The sequence below is a fragment of the Pongo pygmaeus genome, chromosome 12, assembly GCF_028885625.2.
Source record: "Pongo pygmaeus isolate AG05252 chromosome 12, NHGRI_mPonPyg2-v2.0_pri, whole genome shotgun sequence".
Taxonomy (NCBI): Eukaryota; Metazoa; Chordata; class Mammalia; order Primates; family Hominidae; genus Pongo; species Pongo pygmaeus.
Window position 1 is genome coordinate 42,990,978 of NC_072385.2, and position 21,339 is coordinate 43,012,316.

The following is a 21,339-nucleotide window of genomic DNA, read 5'->3' on the forward strand; positions in this document are numbered from 1 at the left end:
ACCTCATTAAATGTGACCACTGGAATTCAGTAATGAGCTAGCAAATAAATATGGAGGTTAATAACCTGCAGTTACATTAGCCTTGGATAACATTACTTGGAGTTTTGTTGTTTTTTTTTAATTAGTACTAGATCATTCTTTGCTCACAAAAGCTACCATTGTCTTTCCTTAATTTTTATAATTTTACTATCATTTTTACTTGAGTGCATGTGGAGTGGAGAGTACATGCCTATGAAGATTCAGCACTATTAATCCCATACCTATCTCAGCCAACAGGACTTCTGCAGTATGTCTGTGAGCTGTCCCTTGATATACAAGGCCAATGCCAACCACTGCAGCCACTTGGACATTGTGAGGAACATCCAGCTCTGTGGACGTTGGGGGTAAGAGAGCAGGAATGTGAATGCTAAGAAGCCGAGTAATAGACATATCCATGGTGCCTAGTTTTGCAGCAGAAACACCAAGTAGCAGTCCAATGCTTGTCATTTCATGGCCCTAAGATAGAAACAAAACAAATACATAGTTTAAAATAAAATACTGCCTGCCACTTTCAAGAAGTACTTTTATGTTGACAGGCAAGGTGAGAGGCACTGAGAATATAGCAGTAAACTAAACAAACATGGTCCTTGCTTTCATGGACCTAATGTCTTAATAGGAAAAAAAGTGTTAAATTACAAAACATAAACAAATATATTATTAAAAAGTAGTACAATAAGAAAGTACAAAGTATTATGAAAGAGTATTTTAAAATAGCTTAATTTAGATTGGGAGGGACTAGAGGATTATTAGGGATGAAATCTCTAAAGATTATACAAAGAAATTTATATTAGGACCTGAAGGATGAAAACAAATTAGCCAGGAACAGTGGCAGGAAAGGGGACACTCAAGTTTAGAAGGTGAGGAAGACTGTTTCAGGTGATAAAACAGCATGTAAATAAATGGCTCTGAGGTGATTCAGAAATAAACCCTCACATTAACATCAACTGACCACAAGCGTGCCAAGACAATTCAATAGGTAAAGGGCAGTCTTCAAAAAACAGTGCTGGGACAAGTGGAAGGACACATTCAAAAGAATGAGGCTGGACTCAACACAATATAACAAGTGTTGGCAAAAATATGGAGAGACTGGAACTCTCATGTATCGCTGATGGGGTTGTAAAATGGTGCAGTCATTATGGAAAACAGTTTACAGTTCCTCAAAAAGTTAAACAGAGTTACCATATAACCCAGCAATTCCACTCCTAAGTATGTACCACTACTTACCATTACTTCATTACTCTTGAGTAATGAAAACATACATCCGCACAAAAACATGTATACAAATGTTCATAGCAGTATTATTCGTAATAGCTAAAAAGTACAAATAACCCAAATATTCATCAACTTATGAATAAAATGTACATTCATAAAACATTTATTCAACAATAAAAAGGAATGCATTGCTGATAGATGGCACAACATGGATGAACCCTAAAATTATCAGGCTAAGTGAAAGAAGCCCATCCTAAAATACCATATTTTGTATGACTCCATTTATATGAAAGGTCCAGAAAAGGCAAACCCATAGAGACGGAAAGTAGATTAGTGGTTGGCAGGAGGTGAAGTGAAGGTTGGGGGGTGAGGTAGAGGAATGGGGAGTCACCACTAGTGGGTACAAGGTTCTTTATGGGGTGAAAAAGATGTTCTAAAATTAACAGTGGTGATGGATGCACAACTCTGTGAATATACTAAAAACCACTGTACCATATACTTTAAACAGTGAATTGTATGGTATGTGAATTTTATATATTTATATAAATAAAGATTCCTTAAAAAAAAAAATAAGGCTGTGAAGTGAAAGAGTTTAGTTTGCCAGGGAGCTAAAATAGCCAATCTGTATGGTTAGAGTGTGGGGGAGCAAGAAGAGTGGGGCTGGGTGCAGAGGCTCACGCCTATAATCCCAGCACTTTGGGAGGCTGAAGCGGGCAGATCACCTGAGGTCAGGAGTTCAAGACCAGCCTGGCCAACATGGTGAAACCCCGTTTCCATAAAAAATACAAAAACTACCCAGGTGTGGTAGTGTACACCTGTAATCCCAGCTACTCAGGAGGCTGAGGCAGGAGAATTGCTTGAACCTGGGAGGTAAAGGTTACAGTGAGACAAGATCACACCACTGCACTCCAGCCTAGGTGACAGGGTGAGACTCCACATTAGAAAAAAAAAAAAAAAAAAAACGAAGAAGAACAGTGGTACCAACTAGGGCTGGAGAAGTGAACAGGCTCACACCAGCTCCTAGAATGTATATTAAGAGCAATGGTCAATCCCCCTTTGCCCTCTGGTGTTGGGAATGCTGGCCTTGTTCTAAACCAGTTTCCCTTCACAGAAGTTCAGCCATCGTGTGGGATCAGAATAAGGTCCTGGGGCAACTAAAGGTATCTGGCCAAGGGTACATCCGAAGGACCCTACACCTGCCCCCAGTCCCCAACAGCCTGTTCAGGTGTCGGACAAAGACTTCCAATCTTTCCTATCATGTTTTTCCTACTGCTCTTCTGAGAAATGTTACTTAGTTATGTGTCTCTTTGAGAAATTGCTTCTTTACAGGGCAGGATGCTGGGTTATGCTTGAAGCTAAATAAACTGTCAGCCAGATGAGAATTATAGACAAATAATATGCAGGGACCCCCTGGATTCATCTTAGTCTTGAGCTCATATAGAATTCAGAGAAATCAAAGGCAGTTGACAAGGAGGGTCAAGGCTGAGTGCAAGTGAACGCAACTACTCCTGCTGGCTTGATCCTCCCCTGGTCATGAACGGCGGTTGCACGCACATCCACGACCAAGGCAAGCTTGAGAGACGCCTTGGACTCTAGCACAGCAGAGGGAAAGACTAAGGATGCCTTTTTCTCCCCTCTCTCTTTCTAAATGGGTAGGCTGCACTCCTCTCAAGTGCATCTTGAGACATTGGGACTCCTTTGATCCTCAGACTCTGAAGAAAAAATACCTGGTATTTATCAGTACCAAGGCTTGGCCCAGCTAGAAGTTGGAAGATGGGGAGACCTAGTCAGCTGGGGAAAATAACAACTATAATACTATCCTATAGCTAGATCTCTTCAACCACAGAGAAGGAAAATGGTCCAAAATTCCATATGTATAGGCCTTTTTTGCCCTGAGGAATAACCCCAAGCTCTGTCAGCAATGTAGAATAGACCTTGCACTTATAGCAGTGATATCCAGCCAGACTTAATCCAGACAGAAGGGAAAAAAGTCTGCCTCCTTAGAAAAGACAGAGGCCCCTGCACCAGCCCAGGTCCCAGCTCCTCTTGGATCATCTCGTCCCCCTTATCCAGGCCCCCTTTTGAACCTCATCCTGTTAGAAGAGTTCGATCTGAATGCACTCCAGCATCACTTCTTCCTTTACAGGAAATGCCTAGTGAATATGGTCCTATCAAAGTACAAGTCCCCTTTTCTTTACAAGATTTGAGGCAGATAAAAAGAAATCTAGGAAAATTTTGTCGACCTTGATAGGCATATTGAAGCCTTTCAGAACCTTACTCAAGTGTTTGAGCTTTCATGAAAGAGTATCATGTTACTTCTCAACCAGACTCTTAAGAGCTTCAGAGAAGCAGGCGGCTTTACAGGTCACTGAGACATTTGGAGATGAAATGTTTATCTTATTATGGCACCTACCAAAAGGGGGAAGAAATTAGGGAGCCCTTTCTGACAGCCAAGCAGGCTGCATCCACCAATAATCCTCAATGGGACTCAGACACTGCTCTAGGAAAGTGGCCGAGAAAACATTTTCAGGGATGCACAGTGGAAGGTCTGAGAACTAGAGCCAAATTTCTCAATTACATTAAGTTATCAACCATAAACCAAGGGTCTGAAGAGAACCCTTCTGTTTTCCTGGAAAAACTGAGAGAGGCTTTAATTAAACACACATCTCTCTCCTGACTCTATAAAAGGACAGTTCATTTTGAAAGACAAGTTTATAACCCAAGCAGCCCCAGATATTAGAAGAATGCTGCAAAAAGTTAGCTATTGTACCAGACAGTACTCTAAAGAAAATCCTGAAAGTCACCACCTTGGTCTTTTATAATCGGGACCATGAGGAAGCCCAAGAAAAAGGGAGAAAAGGAACGAGAAAAAGGCAGAGGCACTAATAGCTGCCATACAGGCATATAAACCTCTGGATCCCAGGGAGTTTCTCATTCTATGACCAGCTGTTACCAGTGTGGGGGCACTAAAAGAGAGTCTGCCCCCGAAATCAGAAGCAGCCCCCACGGCCCTGTCCAATCTGTAAGGGAGACCACTGGAAGACAAACTGCCTCCAGAAACATACGCCCCGAGGGTCAGAGCCGGCTTCTCAAATGGTCCAACAGGACTGATGGGTCCCAGGGCTCTCCTCCCCAGCTCTGACAGCTCAGGCTGCATTACCATCCAGGAGTCCCGGGTGAGTCTGGAGGTCAAAGGACTCAGAGGACGGACTTCCTACTCAACACCAGAGCAGCCATTCCTGTTCTCCTCTCCATTCCAGGCCTCCCCTCCTCCCTTAGCACAACTGTGAGGGGCGTCTCAGGAAAGCCTCTGACTCGATATTTTTCTCAATCCCTTAGCTGTACCTAGGGAGACCTTTTGTTTACCTATGCCTTTTTAATCATACCTGAAAGCCCGACTCCTCTGAGGTAGGGATATTTTAGCTCACATGGGAACCACCATCCTTATGGCTCCAGAACAGACTCTTTGCCTCCCTCTGGTGGAGACTGATATTAATCCAGAGGTTTGGGCAATTCAGGAAAATACTGGCTGAGCTACAACAGTCTTACCAGTCCAAATCCATCTCAGGGATCTCATCTCCTTCCCTAATTAAAGACAATATCCCCTAAAACCAGAAGCTAGGAAACAGCTAGAAGCCATCATTAATAACCTAAGGATGCAGGGCCTTGTTAAACCCTGCAACAGTCCTTGTAATACCCTAATATTGGGAGTACAGAAAGAAACCCAACAGGGAATGGAGACTGGTCCAGGATCTCCACCTCCTTAATGAGTAACTGGTGTAATTAACCAATTTACCCAGTGGTTCCCAATCCCTATATTTTGTTAACTTAGACACCTGAAGGAACTAAATGGTTTGCATTCTTGGAATTAAAAGATGCTTTTTTTCTGCATACCATTATACCCCAACTCCCAAAACTTGTTTGCATTCAGGGATCCCTCCAACCAGACTACCCAGCTAACGTGGATGGTGTTACCACAGGGATTCCAAGACAGCCCCCACCTGTTTGGGCAGGCATTGTCAAAAGATCTCTCTGAGTTCTTTCAAACTCAAGTTAGTCTTAATATGTAGATGACACTCTACGCTGCGCCCCAACTGATGAAATTTCTCAGAAAGGCAGTAAGCCTCTTCTTAATATTCTGACAGAGGACATAAAGTTTCAAAGTCCAAGGGTCAACTCCGTCAGACTTCAGTGAAGTACCTATGCCTGGTCTTGTCAGAAGGGACCAGGGCACTGGGCGAGGAGAGAATTGGACCCATTTTCTCCTTCCTTCTCCCCAAGACCCTCAGCTAACTAAGGGGATTATCGGGCATTACTGGATTCTGCAGCCTGTGGATCAGAAATCTAATTAAAAGCATTGCAATGCCTAATTATAACATATCTAATAATCTAGGGGGACATGCCCATGACAACCCTATTTTGCAAAATCCTGGAATAGAACAGTCCATTTTCAGAGGTTTTCTTCCTGTCTTTTCTAGGTGTCCCTAATATATGGGCATGGATTTTTCCCCCTTTTAGTTCCTCTTTGTGTTCTCATTGTAATACTCATATTTGGTCCATGTGGACTTAACCTCCTTGTAAAATTTGTTTTTTCTCGCCTAGAGGCCATCGAACTCCAAATGGTCATGAAAATGGAACCTCGGTTGATGGCTCTCTTTTACCAGGGGACCCTTAGATATGCCTCTAAGAGAGACCTGACTGCTGTTTCCCAAAACAACACCCTCTGTCAGCATGAAGCAGAACAGTCATCACCCCTATCCTAACAGAAGTTAGATATACCTCTTCAGAGCGGGGACTGATAGCAGTAGGAGGCAGGTAAATTCTCAGATGAAACTCAACCTTCCAGCCAAGGAGAGTCTAAAGCCTGAAAACCAAGCTACAAGTTCTGGATAAATCCATGGACTAGAAAGCTCTCATTCCTGTTTGGCATGCTCTCTCCTGATTGGTCCTTATCCTTCACCTACTTTAAATATACCTGCCCTTCCCCAGTTGGTCCTCTACACTATCGTGCCTATTTCTAAATGGTGCTTTTTCAAGCATACCTACAGACCAATCAGCATGCACTTCCCCCACTTCCCCCATTTCAAGCCCATAAAAACCTCTAGACTCAGCCTCGTGGCTGGCAACCCACCTTCGGGTCCCCTCTCGCTGTTGAGAGCTTTCCTGTCACTCATTAAATTCTACCCTGCCTTACTCAAAAAAAAAAAAAAAAGCAATGGGAGATCATTAATTAAATGGCTTTGACCAGAGAAGTGACATACTCTGATTTACGCTTTAGAAAGATTATTCCATGTACTATGAGACAAATGGACTTAGAAGTACAAGAATGAAGAAAGAAGAGCAAATAGAACAATTAGGAGCTACTAAAATAGCCAGGCAAGGCACAAAGCCAGGCACTGGGAGCACAGGTCTCACCTTGGTCAAGTAGTCATGGATATTGAGAGTCGCCAGCTTGGTAAGGTGCCCATTCAGACCCAGAGCCATGAGAAAGCCAGCATACTCATTGGCTAACTCAGCATGCTTGGGCTTATTGTAAACAATCCAAGCTGAGTCGATCTGGGAGGCAGGAGCTATCTTCAGGCCAGCAGCCACACCATTATGAAAGCTGGCCCAGCTTGTCATGTTGGGAGGCACATCGATGTTTCCACTATTAAGGTCTACTGTTGTGTTCCGAGGAGGGGCACGCCCTATCCAGCCAAACGAAAAACATTGAGAGAATAAAAATTCACAAAACCAAGATTGTTAAATTTAGATCTTTAAGACTAAGATTACTTACATTTTCTACATTCAAAACCATTAACTCCATAATGCCTGGAATGTTAGGTCTCTATGACCACTTAAAACTTTTGTACATGTGAGTCAAACTTAATGGAACTGGAAAAACCTTCACTGTCTAAACAGTTCATTGTCCTTCTTGTTAAAATGTATGAGGCTATATAATGAGATAACTGATACCAATTTAACATTATACAGAGATGACTGGGATAATCACTGCTTTGAAATCTTTCTTTCAAACAGTAGAGAGCTTAGAAACCAAAATGAAGACTAACATCACTGTTAAACTATACAAGTTATAAATCCCAACATCTGATGACATTGATGTTAATTTCAAATGTTCTATCCTATATTTTCCCCTGGACATTAAGGAAAAATGACATCTTAAGAAAAGACAAAAGCCAGGCCTGGTGGTGTGTGCCTGTCCCAGCTACTTGGGAGGCTGAGGCAAGAGAATCACTTGAACCTGGGAGGCAGAGGTTGCAGAGAGCCAAGATCATGCCACTGCACTCCCACCTGGGTAGCAGACAGAGACTGCATCTCAAAAACAAACAAAAAAAAAAGAAACAAGAACCTTAATAAATCTGCTACAGCTCTTACCTATATATGCCCCCTTCTCTCTCTTTTTTTCCTCTCTCTCTATATATATACATACAGATATAGATATCTAATTATATGCTATTGTTTAAAATGCTTAGAGATAGTTTTGTAAAAAGCATCCTTTTATAGACTTGAGTGACCCAGTGAACTTCAAAAGGGCATTCACTAGATTTAATTTTACGGTCCATTTATTTAAGAACAATGTAAATTATATGTTCACAATGCTATATGTTCTCTACGAATTTCTTCTTGATTCTTTTCTTTTCGATCTACATTATATACAGCAAACACTGAATCTTTTTAAATATATTTTGAATATTGTCTTAAGTCACGGATAAAATAATTAACATAAATATTTTAATTACTGCATAGTTATCCATTTCATTGCAGCTTTAAAAATACCATTTTTAAAGAGTTCTAAGATGTTATGTAAAATAAATTTTAAGTAGATGCAGAGTGTCTTATTTGTAGCATGTATACATACACACACAAAGCACAAAGTAAGACGTATTTGTCTTTACTATACGCTTTTTGTACCTAAAAGCTAACTCAACTGCTAGTGTTAGCACCACAATGAGTAATAAGTTTGTAAGTTACATTTGCACTTTCTCAAAAAAGGCAGACATATCAATATGAAAAAACTGAGTGACCTTTCTGAAACATTCATTCATCATATGCAAAAGACATAATATTTATACACAAGACAAAATAAAATGCAAAGGGTAAGGTAAATTTACTTCAATGAGAATAACAACATACAAAAGTACAACAGGCCGCATCAGTGTGGGTTAACCAACTATTTAAGAAAATATTTTTTCCTAAATTAACAGGATAACCTTTCTTTTTGGCCTACCAGAATGACTAAAAGAATAAAATGTTGGATTAATGTCATAAACACATTTTAAATCATGCAAATTCAATTAAATGTGTTCAGAAAAAAAGATGCATGTATATATATTTTAAACCCACCCAAGTATCACTTGAGTACTAAATCACTCAGATTGAATACATGTTAACATTTGCCAATTTTGCATTAGATTTTCTTTTTAACCCGCACTTATTATACGAAATCTTTCATATAAACAGTTGGAAAGACTACTAAAATGAACATCTATATACCATGCCTTCCATCAAGAATCAATAATTGTTAAAATTTTGCCACAGGTGCTTTACCTCTGAGACAATTTAAATATTAAAAGCAACTCTGCTCACTATGTCCCTCAGTGAGATTAGGGCTCAGAATAAGCATGATATGGAGATGGGAATGTGTTCTTCACTTAGTCAATCTCATTTCCTGCATGCTGCTCAAAGCACAAGCTTTTCACAAATCTGACTGGAACTCTGGATTTTTTAAAGTATGCAATTTAAAATACTGTACAATTATGTTTGCATATATTATGTACTATTTATCATATATTAAATTGTACATTATATACTACTACATATACTAAATACTACTACAACATACATTATACATACATTTTGTATAGGTTTCACAAAACCATATATACTATAATAGAGTTTCAATGATAATTTCAACTATGTAATTGTCACCTTTAGAACACATTCAAATCAGCATTGGGGGACATGCACTATAAAACTCATTGTAATCAAGACTATAACTACAGTTATATATGGCAGAAATAAAAACTTGTGCCAACCAGAAAGGCAATTCGACATGTTCCTTAAAACCATTCATCTTGCTGTCCTAAGAGTTCTACTTCTAAGCATTTAGCCTAAATACATAGGACAAATACGCCCCAAACAACGTTTATAATACCAAAATACTGTAATTTCCAACAATACCAGGCTGCTTCTATAAACTATGGTATATCCACTGAATGAAATACTCTGAAGCAAATATAAATGAATGTATCAATTAAAAACACGTGTATACAATACATACACATAATTATAAACACATACATTTATTTGCTAGATATAAAAGGATGTTCACTGTAAATTTTAAAAAAATATCTAAAATGGATTTAAATTTTCTGATAATTAAACAAACATAAAATTATAAATATGTGGAAATAAACTTAGGAAACATATATACTAAAACGTTAAAAGGAGTAACGCAGAAGAGTGGGAGTACTGCAAGTGACCATTTTTTCTCTTTTTGCTTAGTACATTTCTTGATTTATACAATGATCATCTGTTCAAACTATGACATAAGATATTTTAAAACTAAATATTTTTACATATTATACTTAAGATTATTTAAAATTCAATAGTCTCACCATTATCAATAATATCTTTCTGAACTTCTCCAAGTGACTTTTTATATCTTGAAATCACCTCATTAAAAAGCAAAAATGAGTAATGAACTATATTCTGCTTCTCTCAAGGTTTAGTTTGACATGGTATTTGAGCTTTGATAACCACTATAGCAGCTATTAGGAAAATTTAAAATCACTGGGGATAGAGGGAGCATTTCTTTTGTTTTAACTAATTTAAAGAACTACACTTAATGCATGTACTTAATCATTTTCCTTTCTCATTGAGCCCAGAATTTAACATACCAGTCAGATTCAATTTAGGAATAGGCAATGGCTCTGTTGGAACAGGATGGTATGAAAACAAGGTAAACATTCCTCGTCCTACAGGAAGAGCCATAGTTCGCTGACACAATTGGAGCAATCTGTAATTAAAGTAAAAACCAACATGTGAAAATGTTTAAAGCAAAGCGCAATTGAAATATCATCTGTAAGTATTTCAAAAGAAGGTGTACTGTGTAAGATGAAGTTGTCTCAAAGTAAATTCATATAAAGATGTGAGTGAACTACCCAAACATGATTATTTTCATTTTAATATTCTTGTTCCTATTACACTCTTAGGGAGAGACATATTTCCTTTGTTTCGTTCATATTTACATTGAATGAAAACCACCTGGCCTATAAACCAAGCCAACTCTCTCTAGGCATTCAAAAAAAAAGAAATTTAAAATTCCACTCCGATGGATGCTAACCTTCTCAAAGGAAAATACAGTACTTTTGGGGTTTTTATCACTGTGTTAATTTCAGTCTAGCTGTCCTCAGTACATGTGGGATCCTCCTCCCATCCCTTTTGCCAATACAGCCTTAGAAGTACCATTTCTGTGGCCTGTACACAAGAAAAGAAACAAGGTCCCTATGTTAGAGGTGAATGGATTTCATGGTGTCTCCAAGGGAAACACAGATTGGTTTCACTTACATGATGGCTAGATTTATAGGACTAATCCATTATATATCAGGTATGTTCAAGGTTAAAATGGTTTCTGTTGGCTCTACTGTGAAATTAATATACCACTCTTCAACTTGTTCCTATGTTAAAATAGCTTAACATTCCATATAGCCACTTAAAAAAAACTAACAGAAATTTTGGAAGTAGGGCATTTATAACTAAGAAACGCTTATACAAGTTATATCTGAAAACACAGAAATATTCCTTCAGAGGCTGACAACTGACGAACATTTTCTCTGCAGACAAAGCTATTCATAAGCATACTCCCTCCTTAACTGGACACACATAACTGCTTTTCTAGCTAATTGGAAAGAAAAATTTTGCTGTCCTAAAGATTCTCTGGGAACATGACCGCCACATTAATTTGGGATGAGGAAAATTCAAAGCCAAGAAGCTGTTGCAACCCACAGAATTTTTTTAGAGGAAATCTTACACATAATTCACTTCAACTTTGCACAAGTAACAAAATTATAATGAGAACAATATTATATCCCCTGAATATAAGATGCCACTGATAAGATGTATCATTATTTCATGAGAAACTAAGAAAGAAAAAGCACTGCCAATTAAACTATGACACCTGTTCACTGAAATACACATCTGATTTCAGAGATATTAAAAAGTGAAAAAACTTGCATCTTAGAATCAATGAACTCTACTACTAATAATGGCTGACTACACTGAGCTTTACTATGTACTGGGCAGCATTCTAAGTGCTATGTAAAAATAATTCACTTAATACACAGCACCATCCCATGAAGTATGCCTATTTTTACAGATGAGGCAACTGAGGCAACAAGAGGTAAAGTAATTTAACCAAAGTCACCCAGCACAGCATGGCCATGCCTGGCTCTAGAGGCCATGCTCATAAATCCTATGCTCTAAACTCAACTTCTGTCACTCCATCTTTTTATTCACAGGTGACTAATAACTGGGTACATGTGGCGAGGAAACAGTTAATAGGGAAATCACAACTAATTCAGATCTTCAGCAGCCTGTGGCTAAGTGTGGGTGACGGTTCCCCTCAAAACAGCACCATAAAAAAAGTAAAGAGAACTAGAAAACAGTGGCAGATGAATGATAGATGATAGAGATAAGCAGATAAAAGGAGAGAATTTTAAAATAGAAGTGTCCCAAGAGAATAGCTCTGGAATGTCACAGGGATCTGAGTCTTACAATGTATCAAGGGACATCCTGTGCAGGGGAGTGGCAGAAGAACGGCTTAACTATTTTTATTTGAAGTATTATCTATCATATCCAAAAAAAAAAAAAAAAAAATACTGATATAAGTTTAAACTACACTAAAAACCCCACTAATCTCAAAATCTATTCCTGATCAAGACACAGAAAAACAAGTCCAGTGTTTTCTTTGTTTGTAAATTCTTAAGGTAATTATCAGGCAAAATAGTTTTACATTCACCTTTTCTAAAGAGTAAACTGTTATTAGGTATTTCAAGAGGAGGACGATATGAAATACAACAATTATGTCCTCAAAAGCCAAAGACATTTTGCTAACACACGTGGTTTGTTGAAGTTGGATGAAAACTTAAAACATAGGGCATACTTTCACTTGAAAGTATCTTTTAAATCTCTTTAGGGTTTTAAATGCTAAAAACTTGAAGGAAAAACAAATATAAACAAGACACAAATGTAACAATGAAACGTGACAAGAGATAGTACACGTGTTTTCTTTCACCTGTTTTCCTTTTCCTCAATGAACTCGTGGTCGCTGAGCTCTGGGTACTGCACTACGTTGACACGGACAGGATGCGCACTCTGAAGAAGCCTTCGCACATCCTGCACCCTTAAATCTTCACTCCATATTAATGACATGACCTCATGATTCATATCATTCATGCCGTCATCTTCCTCCTCAGTTTCTGTTCCTGAAGGAACATCTGATGAGAGCACCTGAGTAACAGACTTTATTGTAATAATAATTTCAAAAGCAGTTAACATGCACTTACTGAACATGAGGACATATAGGCTGATGTGCCATGACTATACCAGCACAGAGAAAATATGTTTTCCAAAGCAGGCATGGGTTGGGGCCGCAATGTATACTGGAACTCTAATCTACAAATCTTTCTAGTACTATATTGCTGGCCGGCTGTGGTGGCTCACACTCTGTAATCCCAGCACTTTGGGAGGCCGAGGTGGGCAGATCACCTGAGGCCAGGAGTTCCAGACCAGCCTGGCCAACATGGTGAAACCCGGTCTCTACCAAAAATACAAAAATTAGCTAGCCAGACGCAGTGGTGCACGCCTGTAGTCCCAGCTACTGGGGAGGCTGAGGCTGGAGAATCACTTGAACGCGGGAGGCAGAGGTTGCAGTGAGCCGAGATCGTGCCACTGTACTCCAGTCTGGGTGACAGAGTGAGATTCTGTCTCAAACAAACAAACAAACAAAGTACTACATTGCCTACTTCGAAATATTTGGAAATGACGGGGAGAGTTTAAATTTAGGACAACAGTCAAGGGGCTGGATACGAACAGAGAACTATTCTGAATAAACTATAAAAAAAATCTAACTACATCCTGATCATTTTAAAAAAGAAATTATTGCAAGTAGAATATGAATACTAGTCACTGCTAATAATGCTAATTTAAATATTGTCTGTTCATTAATAGAAGGAGAAGGAAAAAAGCCTGAAAGGATATACACCAAGGGTTGCGGGAAGTCACACAATGAAATACTTTCTTACTTTACTACTTTAAATAGACAGGATCATGGTTGGATTTCATTATTAAGTTTTTGTTTTTGTTTTTTTGAGACAGGGTCTTACTCTGTCACTCAGGCTAGAGTGCAGTGGTGTGATCATGGCTCCCTGCAACCTTCACCTCTTGGGCTCAAGCGATCTTTCAACCTTAGCCTCCCGAGTAGCTGGGACTACATATGTGCACCGCCCACCCAGATTTTTTTTTTTATTTTTTGTAGAGACAGAGTCTTGCCCTGTTGACCAGGCTGGTCTTGAACTCCCGACCTCAAGGAGATCCACCCACCTCAGCCTCCCAAATAGCTAGGACTACAGGCACATACCACCACACCTGGCTAAATTTTTTTTTAAATTGTTTAAGTAGAGATGAGGTCTCACTATGTTGCCTAGACTGGTCTCAAACTCCTGGGCTCAAGCAGTCCTGCGCCTTGGCCACCCCCAAGTGCTGAGATTACAGGCATGCGCCACCACACCCAGCCAGTTTTTACTATTTTTAAAAAATGTGTTTCCAATAAAAATTTCTTAGAAGGAAAAGTACCGAACTGCAGCAAAATAAGTAAGAGGGTAAATTCCTTGATTGTCATCATGTTCTAAGCCCAGCCATGTGCTTTAATATGGGGCTTCCCAGTCCAAATAATTAAATCTAACTGCAACACAGATGTGAATTGCATGGAATCATATCATATTCTCTCAAAAACAGTATTATACTCTTTTAACAAAAGAATAACTCCAAGTTGAAATGTTAAAGTTTTGCAACATTTAATGTGAAAACAAGGTTAGCCTGGAAAAAAAGTAGATACGACCAAATAATCACTTTCAGTTCCTAAAAATTCATTTTTGGTTCCTATAAAATATCTAATTAAAAAAAAAACTATATTCTAATGGATGAGTTAGCTATAAAATATAGTCTCAAACAGTGACACAATAAATTTAGATGGAATTTGTTATAAAATGTAGCCTCAACTGAACAAACTGTATTTAGATAATTACTTAAAATAACATTCAAATACAGATTAATGTTTTAATGCTACTGGTGCTGAACTGCTCTCTCTCACAGGAAAATCATTTTATAAGCAAAATGATTTGTTTTCAGTTTAAAACAGGATGTAAATACTAATTCAACGAAGAGCTGTGATTGAGACGCAGATTAAAGGAGAGACGTGCTGGGATGACCCTGCTGGAGATCAGATGCCCATGGAAACTGCCTCCGGCATGGGTACACATTAGGCAACTCTGAGATTAGGAATAAGTTTTGATATAGGCCCTGAAGAAGTAGTAAGAAGACCTAAGGTGACTCATAGTTACAATGTACTGATTATTATGTATTGATTCAAAAGCTACTAAGAGGTAAGGCCAAATTCCCACTGTCTTCTCAGGGACATGAACATAAAAGAGTCACCAGGAGTGGAATTATTATTCCTGAATTCTCCTTGATGAGATTCTACTGTTCATTTTTTAAAGTTACCTAGAATTCTAGAATAAGTTTTAAAAGTTTCATTTTCAAGTTTTAAGAGAGGATGATTTAAAAAGATAATTGGAGAATAATGAAATAATTTTACTTTCTACTTGCAGGATTCCTAGAACTCACTTAAAAAAAAAATGATGATTGATGAAAGACAGTATTTCAGGAGGGATAGCTTAAGACATCTTTTTAAACAACTCTACTGAAAAAAACACATTTTTTTCCCTGGGGCTGCAGTTTTATGTGATTAAACAAATATGTTTACACCTATTTAAAAGGTTAAATTCAAAAAATTCAACACATCAAAAAATATGCAGTAGAAAATATTTATATATAATTACCCATCCAAATTCAGGATATATGTGCTCTTCCTTTTCCTATGTAATAATTATAAAGTGGTTAATTACTAATATGGTACAAGTAGGGAAACAGCCATGGTAGTTTCCATGACTACACTCAGGACTTGTCCTGATTCAAGGCAAAGAAAGATCCAGGCACAAGACAGAACATTCACAAAATCTCCTGCTCCTATGCTCAACTTACAATTAATAAGACGCGTACAATTACAAACCCCATCTGGCATATAATATAAAAGAAAAGCTAATATATATACTTAGAAAAAGCCTTAAAGGAAAATGAAGAACATTTCTACTTTATGATTTTATTTAAGGCTAAAATTGGAACTCTGAACTTTCTATGTTGATACTCACAGACTTCCCTTTGGGTAAGTTTCCTTCGCAGGCCTGCTTGGAAAGATCCTGACGTCCAATCAAGAGACAGACAGCTTCTGGCCAGTCTGAGGCAGGCTGCTCACGACAGTGATAAATTGCATCTCTGATAGGAAGAGCAATTCCAAAGGGAAGAGTTTCCAAATCTCTTAAAGTGAATCCTAATGGTTAAAGGAAGAGAGAAAAATTTTAATTTAGACTTGCCACTGTCCCAATTATCCTGACTGAAGTTGGCAACAATATCTATCCTGACAAATAAATTCATTTTATTCATCTTACTACCAGACTAATGTCTTGACATCAGGGACTAGTATAGGAAGTCTCTTTGAAAGAACTTGTAAAAACCTGAAGAAAAAAAGACAATCTAATAGAAAAACATAAAGGACAAAAAGTCATTTCCTAGAAGGGGAAACATAAATGGGCAATATGCATATAAAAAGATGCTCTACCTAATTAGTGATCAGGAAAATGCAAATTAAAGCCAATGAGAAATATAAATGTCAAAGCCAATCAATACCAAGTGTTGGCAACTATGTAGAGCGACAATAATTCTTTTTATTCTTTTTTTTTTTGAGATGGAGTCTCGCTCTGTCGCCCAGGATGGAGTGCAGTGGCGCGATCTCGGCTCACTGCAAGCTCCTCCTCCCGGGTTCACGCCATTCTCCTGCCTCAGCCTCCCGAGTAGTTGGGACTACAGGCGCCCACCACCATGCCCGGCTAATTTTTTTGTATTTTTTTTTAGTAGAGACAGGGTTTCACTGTGTTAGCCAGGATGGTCTCGATCTCTTGACCTCGTGATCCGCCCACCTTGGCCGCCCAAAGTGCTGGGATTACAGGCATGAGCCACCACGCCCGGCCCAAGCAACAATAATTCTTATCCATAGCCAATGGTAGTGTAAACTGGTACAACCACTTTGGAAAATGGTATGTATAGGTCAGTCCACCCATTTGATCCATCAACAGCCATATAGAAACTTATACCCATGTACACCAAGACACAGGTATAAAAATACTCATTAGCAATACAGGTTTGTTATGGAAAAAAAAAAAGAGATGGAGAAAGGGGCGAGTCCGATTGTCTATCATCAATAGAATGGGTAATTAAATTGTGATATGTTCAAACAAAGTAATCTCTATATCAGAGAAAATGAATGACTCACTGCTACTGCTACATAAGTCGACATGGATGAATCTTTAAAAAACAAAGTTGAGTGAAGAAAAAGGAACATACATTTACATCTATATATTTTCAAAATTACATAAAACCTAGCAATTTATAAAGATGTAAAACTATAAAGAAAAACAAGAGTAAGGTAACACAAATGTAGGTAGGGCAGTGGTTCACTATAACATTGGAGTGTGTGACAGGAGGGGACCATCCAAGAACAGATATGTAAGGGCCTTCTACTATGCGGGTAATGTTCTGTTTCTAGGGGTGGGTGACCAGTACATCAAGACTCACTTTAGTACCATTCTCTAAACTAAACATATATGTTTGACATATTATTTTGTAAGTATACCATATTTCATATTTAAATTTTTTTTATCCTCAGGTTAATTAAATCATGTTTTTCGTATCATGATTTTCTAAATTTTATAATACTATGCATTATTTATAATATAAAAAGTCAATTAACTATTGAGGCAAAAAATGTTTCCTTATATGAGAATAACACTTATTAAATATTATGCAATATACAAATGGATAGAAGTAATCCAATATTTTTTAGCATAGGTATCCTGTATGTATGCTATGCAACAGTTATCGTCATTTTTAAGGTAAAATGCAAAAAAAAAAAAAAAAAAAAAAAAAAACCTGTCAGAAACTTCATTTAGTACATACTTTAGATAAGACTTCAAAAACATCTTTTAATATTCATTAAAACTTTACTTTTTAACACACATCCCATATAACATCCTCATTTTAAAAATCATGTCTTCGTGGCAGTAATTTTTAATTTTGTTTTTCAGTTCTTTGTGAAAAAAATTTCTTTGGTATTTTACTTAATTAAAAACCTAGGAGCATAGGTTTGGGGAATAGGGAATAAAGAACTCTTTTCCTCCCTCTTCCTCTTCCCAGTTCAATGTTCATCTTGGTGCCTGAAATCCCTTCAAAAGTGCATTTATCCTTCAAAAGTATACCCTGAAATGTTTATATTATTGCTTTTAGACTTTGCCAAAACCACCCATTTCTGATATCTGAGTATCACAATGATTTCAGGTGTGTATGTAGGGTGATTAAAGTTCTCCATTCTCAGAGACCAGCTTACATAGCCACAGCCTCAAATGGTCCAGTGTAATGGCAAATAAAGATTCCTTATGCACCAAGATAAAAAGCTGGTATCCCAAATATTATTATACGGAAGTTGTGAGACTGTCGAGAAAAAAAGAATACGGCTTGATGAACCATAATCTCAATCTTGTGAGGCCTTTTCACAAAGCCAGAGCCCCTCTCTCCTCATGCCTTCCACTTCTAGCTAGTCTGGAGGAAGCAGGGCCTAGTTAGGAGGTAACAAAGAAGCTCTCACCTACATTAGTCATCCAGACAACCAATCTTTCAGCTAGACTAGAAACGGACGTAGAATGCCTGAAACTAAACCTATAAGAGAATAAAACATAAAGTTATTAAGCAGAACAGTAAATAATATTGTTTTAAGTGTTTGACATAAAAGCACAGTCTAAATAAAAGTCACCTGTTTTCCTCTTGTTCTACTTGCAACTTCGGGGGGGCTAAAAGGCAACAAAATGAAACTTAATTTTGATAGTCATCCTGGTAAAGAAAACATGTAACATGTAGAAGACATTTGAAAATAAGAATCCTTTAGCAAACAACATCTAAAAAAATAATAAAATAAGCAATACTGTGGCAGGCTGAAAAGTACAGTCAAGGCCCTCAGAATACTCAGGGGACTGGTTAGGACACCCCATGTGTACCCAAATCCGTGCATGTGCAAGTCCTGCAATTGGCCCTGCAGAACCTGCATATGGGTTTCACATCAGAGAATACTGCATTTTCTATCTGCATTTGGCTGAAAAGAATTTCATTGTAAGTGGACCCACACAGTTCAAACTCATGTTGTTCAAGAGTCAATGGTACAATAATTTCCTTCAGGCTAAAATAGTCCTTTTTACCTGCACTGAAAATACAAGATTTATTAGATTTTAAGTAATCCTGATACCTGAAAATTAGTTGTGGACAACAGACCGCAACAGACCAGAACAGTACTAAAAAGGTAAGACATGGCCGCCAAAGCAAACAAGAAAAATTCAATTCTTTTTTCAATTCTGATACCGACATTTACAAAAATTTGTTTCCGGAGGCAACATTGCACCAACTTACCTATAGTTATTCTGGTTAAATACTGTAAGGATTCATCAGAAACCGAGCTCTCATCACCAAGTATGTACAGTGCAATACTCTGCAAAAGAAGAAAATTAACATTATTTTTCTCTTTTCAGAGATAGCATCTCACTTTGTCACCCAGGCTGGAGTGCGGTGACACAATCATAGCTCACTGCAGCCTCAAACTCCTTGGCTCAAGCAATCTTCCTGCTTCGGTCTCCAGAGTAGCTAGGACTATAAGCACACACCACCATGCCCAGCTAATTCTTTTATATTATTTTTATTTTTTGTAAAGACGGAGTCTCACTGTGTTGCCCAGGCTGGGCTCAAACTCATGACCTCGAGCAATCCTTCTGCTTCAGCCTCCCAAACTGCTGGGATTACAGGTATGAGCCACCACACCTAGCTACATAATTGAAGTATAACTGGAAAATACTTATAACATAGAATAATTCATCCATTTTAGGTGTACAGCTCTGTGAGTTTCGACAAATGTTATATCACATAACCACTACCACGCTCACAATATAGTATATTTTCATCACACCAAAAAGTTCCCTTGTTCCTTTTGTAGTCAATCCTTTCCTCCTACACCCAGCACTGGAAACAATTCATCTGTTTTCTTGCTCTACAGTTTTGTCTATCCTACAATATCATGTAAATGAATCATATGATATGTAGTCTTTTTTGTGCTACTTCTTTAACTTAGCATAAGTCTTTGAGATTCATCCACGTCTTTCCAAGGATCACTAGTTTCTTCCTTTTCATGCTGAGTAGTATTCCATTATACAGACATACCAAACTTTGTTTACCTACTCAAAAACTGATGAACATTTGGTTCCAGTTTGTGGTCATTATGACCAAAGCTGCTTTATTTATTTATTTATTTATTTATTTTTGAGACAGAGTCTCGCTGTGTCGCCAGGCTGGAGTGCAGTGGCACAATCTCGGCTCACTGCAACCTCCGCCTCCTGGGTTCAAGCGATTCTCCCACCTCAGCCTCCAGAGTGGCTGGGATTACAGGCACGCGCCACCACGCCCAGCTAATTTTTGTATTTTTAGTAGAGACAGGGTTTCACCATGTTGGCCAGGATGGTCTCGATCTCCTGACCTCGTGATCCGCCCTCCTCGGCCTCCTGAAGTGCTGAGATTACGCCACCGCGCCTGGCCCCAAAGACATTCACATACATGCGGGTCTTTGTGTAGGCATATGTTTTCATTTCTCTTAATCCCAAGGAGTTGGGATTTGTCTTATGGTAAGTGTATGTTTAACTTCACAAGAAACTGCCAAACAGTTTTCCAAAGTGCCGTGCCACTTTTGCAGTCCCGCCAGTAATGTATGAGAGTTTCGGTTGCTCCATATCCTCACCAAAAGTTATTTTCAGTCATTCCAACAGGTATCGAATAGTGCTCTCTCACTATCTAAGCAGTATCTAGTAGTACAGAGCTGTAGTGGTATTTGCTTTGAAGAGGAAAAGAAAAAGATAAGACAAAGGAAAAAGTCTCTCAAAAAGAGTTAAAATATTCAACACATAACACAAACACAAAAGTACATAAGATCTCTCTATTAAATGAGAAAACATACATAAAGTTCCTTGAAGACAACAGGCTCCCAATAAATGTTACCTCCCTTCCTTCCTTTCCCTCATTTCAACAAATGGTACACAGACAATGCCATGTCCGCATATACAAGTGACTCAATAGAAAAGAGCCACCATAAGCTAGAAGGTTACTACAAATGTCTCATTAGCTAAACATCACATAAAAAAAATTTATCACTTGCGGTCAGGAGTTCAAGACCAGCCTGGGCAACATGGCAAAACCCCATCTCTACTAAAAATACAAAAATTAGCCAGGTGTGATGGTGTGCACCTGTGGTCCCAGCTACTCAGGAGGCTGAGGTAGAAGGATTGCTTGAGCCCCGGAAGGTTGAGGCTGCAGTGGGCCATGATTGCACCACTGCACTCCAGCCTGGGTGACAGAGTAAGACCTTGTCTCAAATAACAAAAATAAAAAATAAAAAAGGTCCAATAAAACTTATAATGACAAAACCAAAAACCTATCAACAAGGGCTTCTGTTGACAGTTTTCAGAATATTTTTATAAATAAAAATAAATTCATATTTTTATAAATAAAAATAAATTCATATTTTTATAAATAGATCTCTGAACTGACAAGTTATAAAGGAATACCAAGAGGATAAAACTAAGATGAAAGGCCAGAGAGGTAAACTGAGCA

At 38.2% G+C, this 21,339-nt stretch overlaps 1 protein-coding gene across 3 annotated transcripts in view; it reads right to left on the reverse strand.

Annotated features, from left to right (window-relative positions):
- The window catches only part of ANAPC1 (anaphase promoting complex subunit 1), a 117,557-nt gene that overhangs the window by 39,588 nt on the left and 56,630 nt on the right, over window positions 1-21,339 (reverse strand). For all 3 annotated transcript variants that reach the window (XM_054474990.1, XM_063648552.1, XM_063648553.1), the window contains 8 exons: window positions 19,099-19,177; window positions 18,452-18,488; window positions 18,287-18,357; window positions 15,741-15,919; window positions 12,548-12,762; window positions 10,152-10,270; window positions 6,667-6,938; window positions 261-495 (listed from right to left, as the gene is read on the reverse strand). In XM_054474990.1, the coding sequence (XP_054330965.1) occupies window positions 261-495; window positions 6,667-6,938; window positions 10,152-10,270; window positions 12,548-12,762; window positions 15,741-15,919; window positions 18,287-18,357; window positions 18,452-18,488; window positions 19,099-19,177 (1,207 nt within the window). The remainder of the gene's footprint in view (window positions 1-260; window positions 496-6,666; window positions 6,939-10,151; window positions 10,271-12,547; window positions 12,763-15,740; window positions 15,920-18,286; window positions 18,358-18,451; window positions 18,489-19,098; window positions 19,178-21,339) is intronic.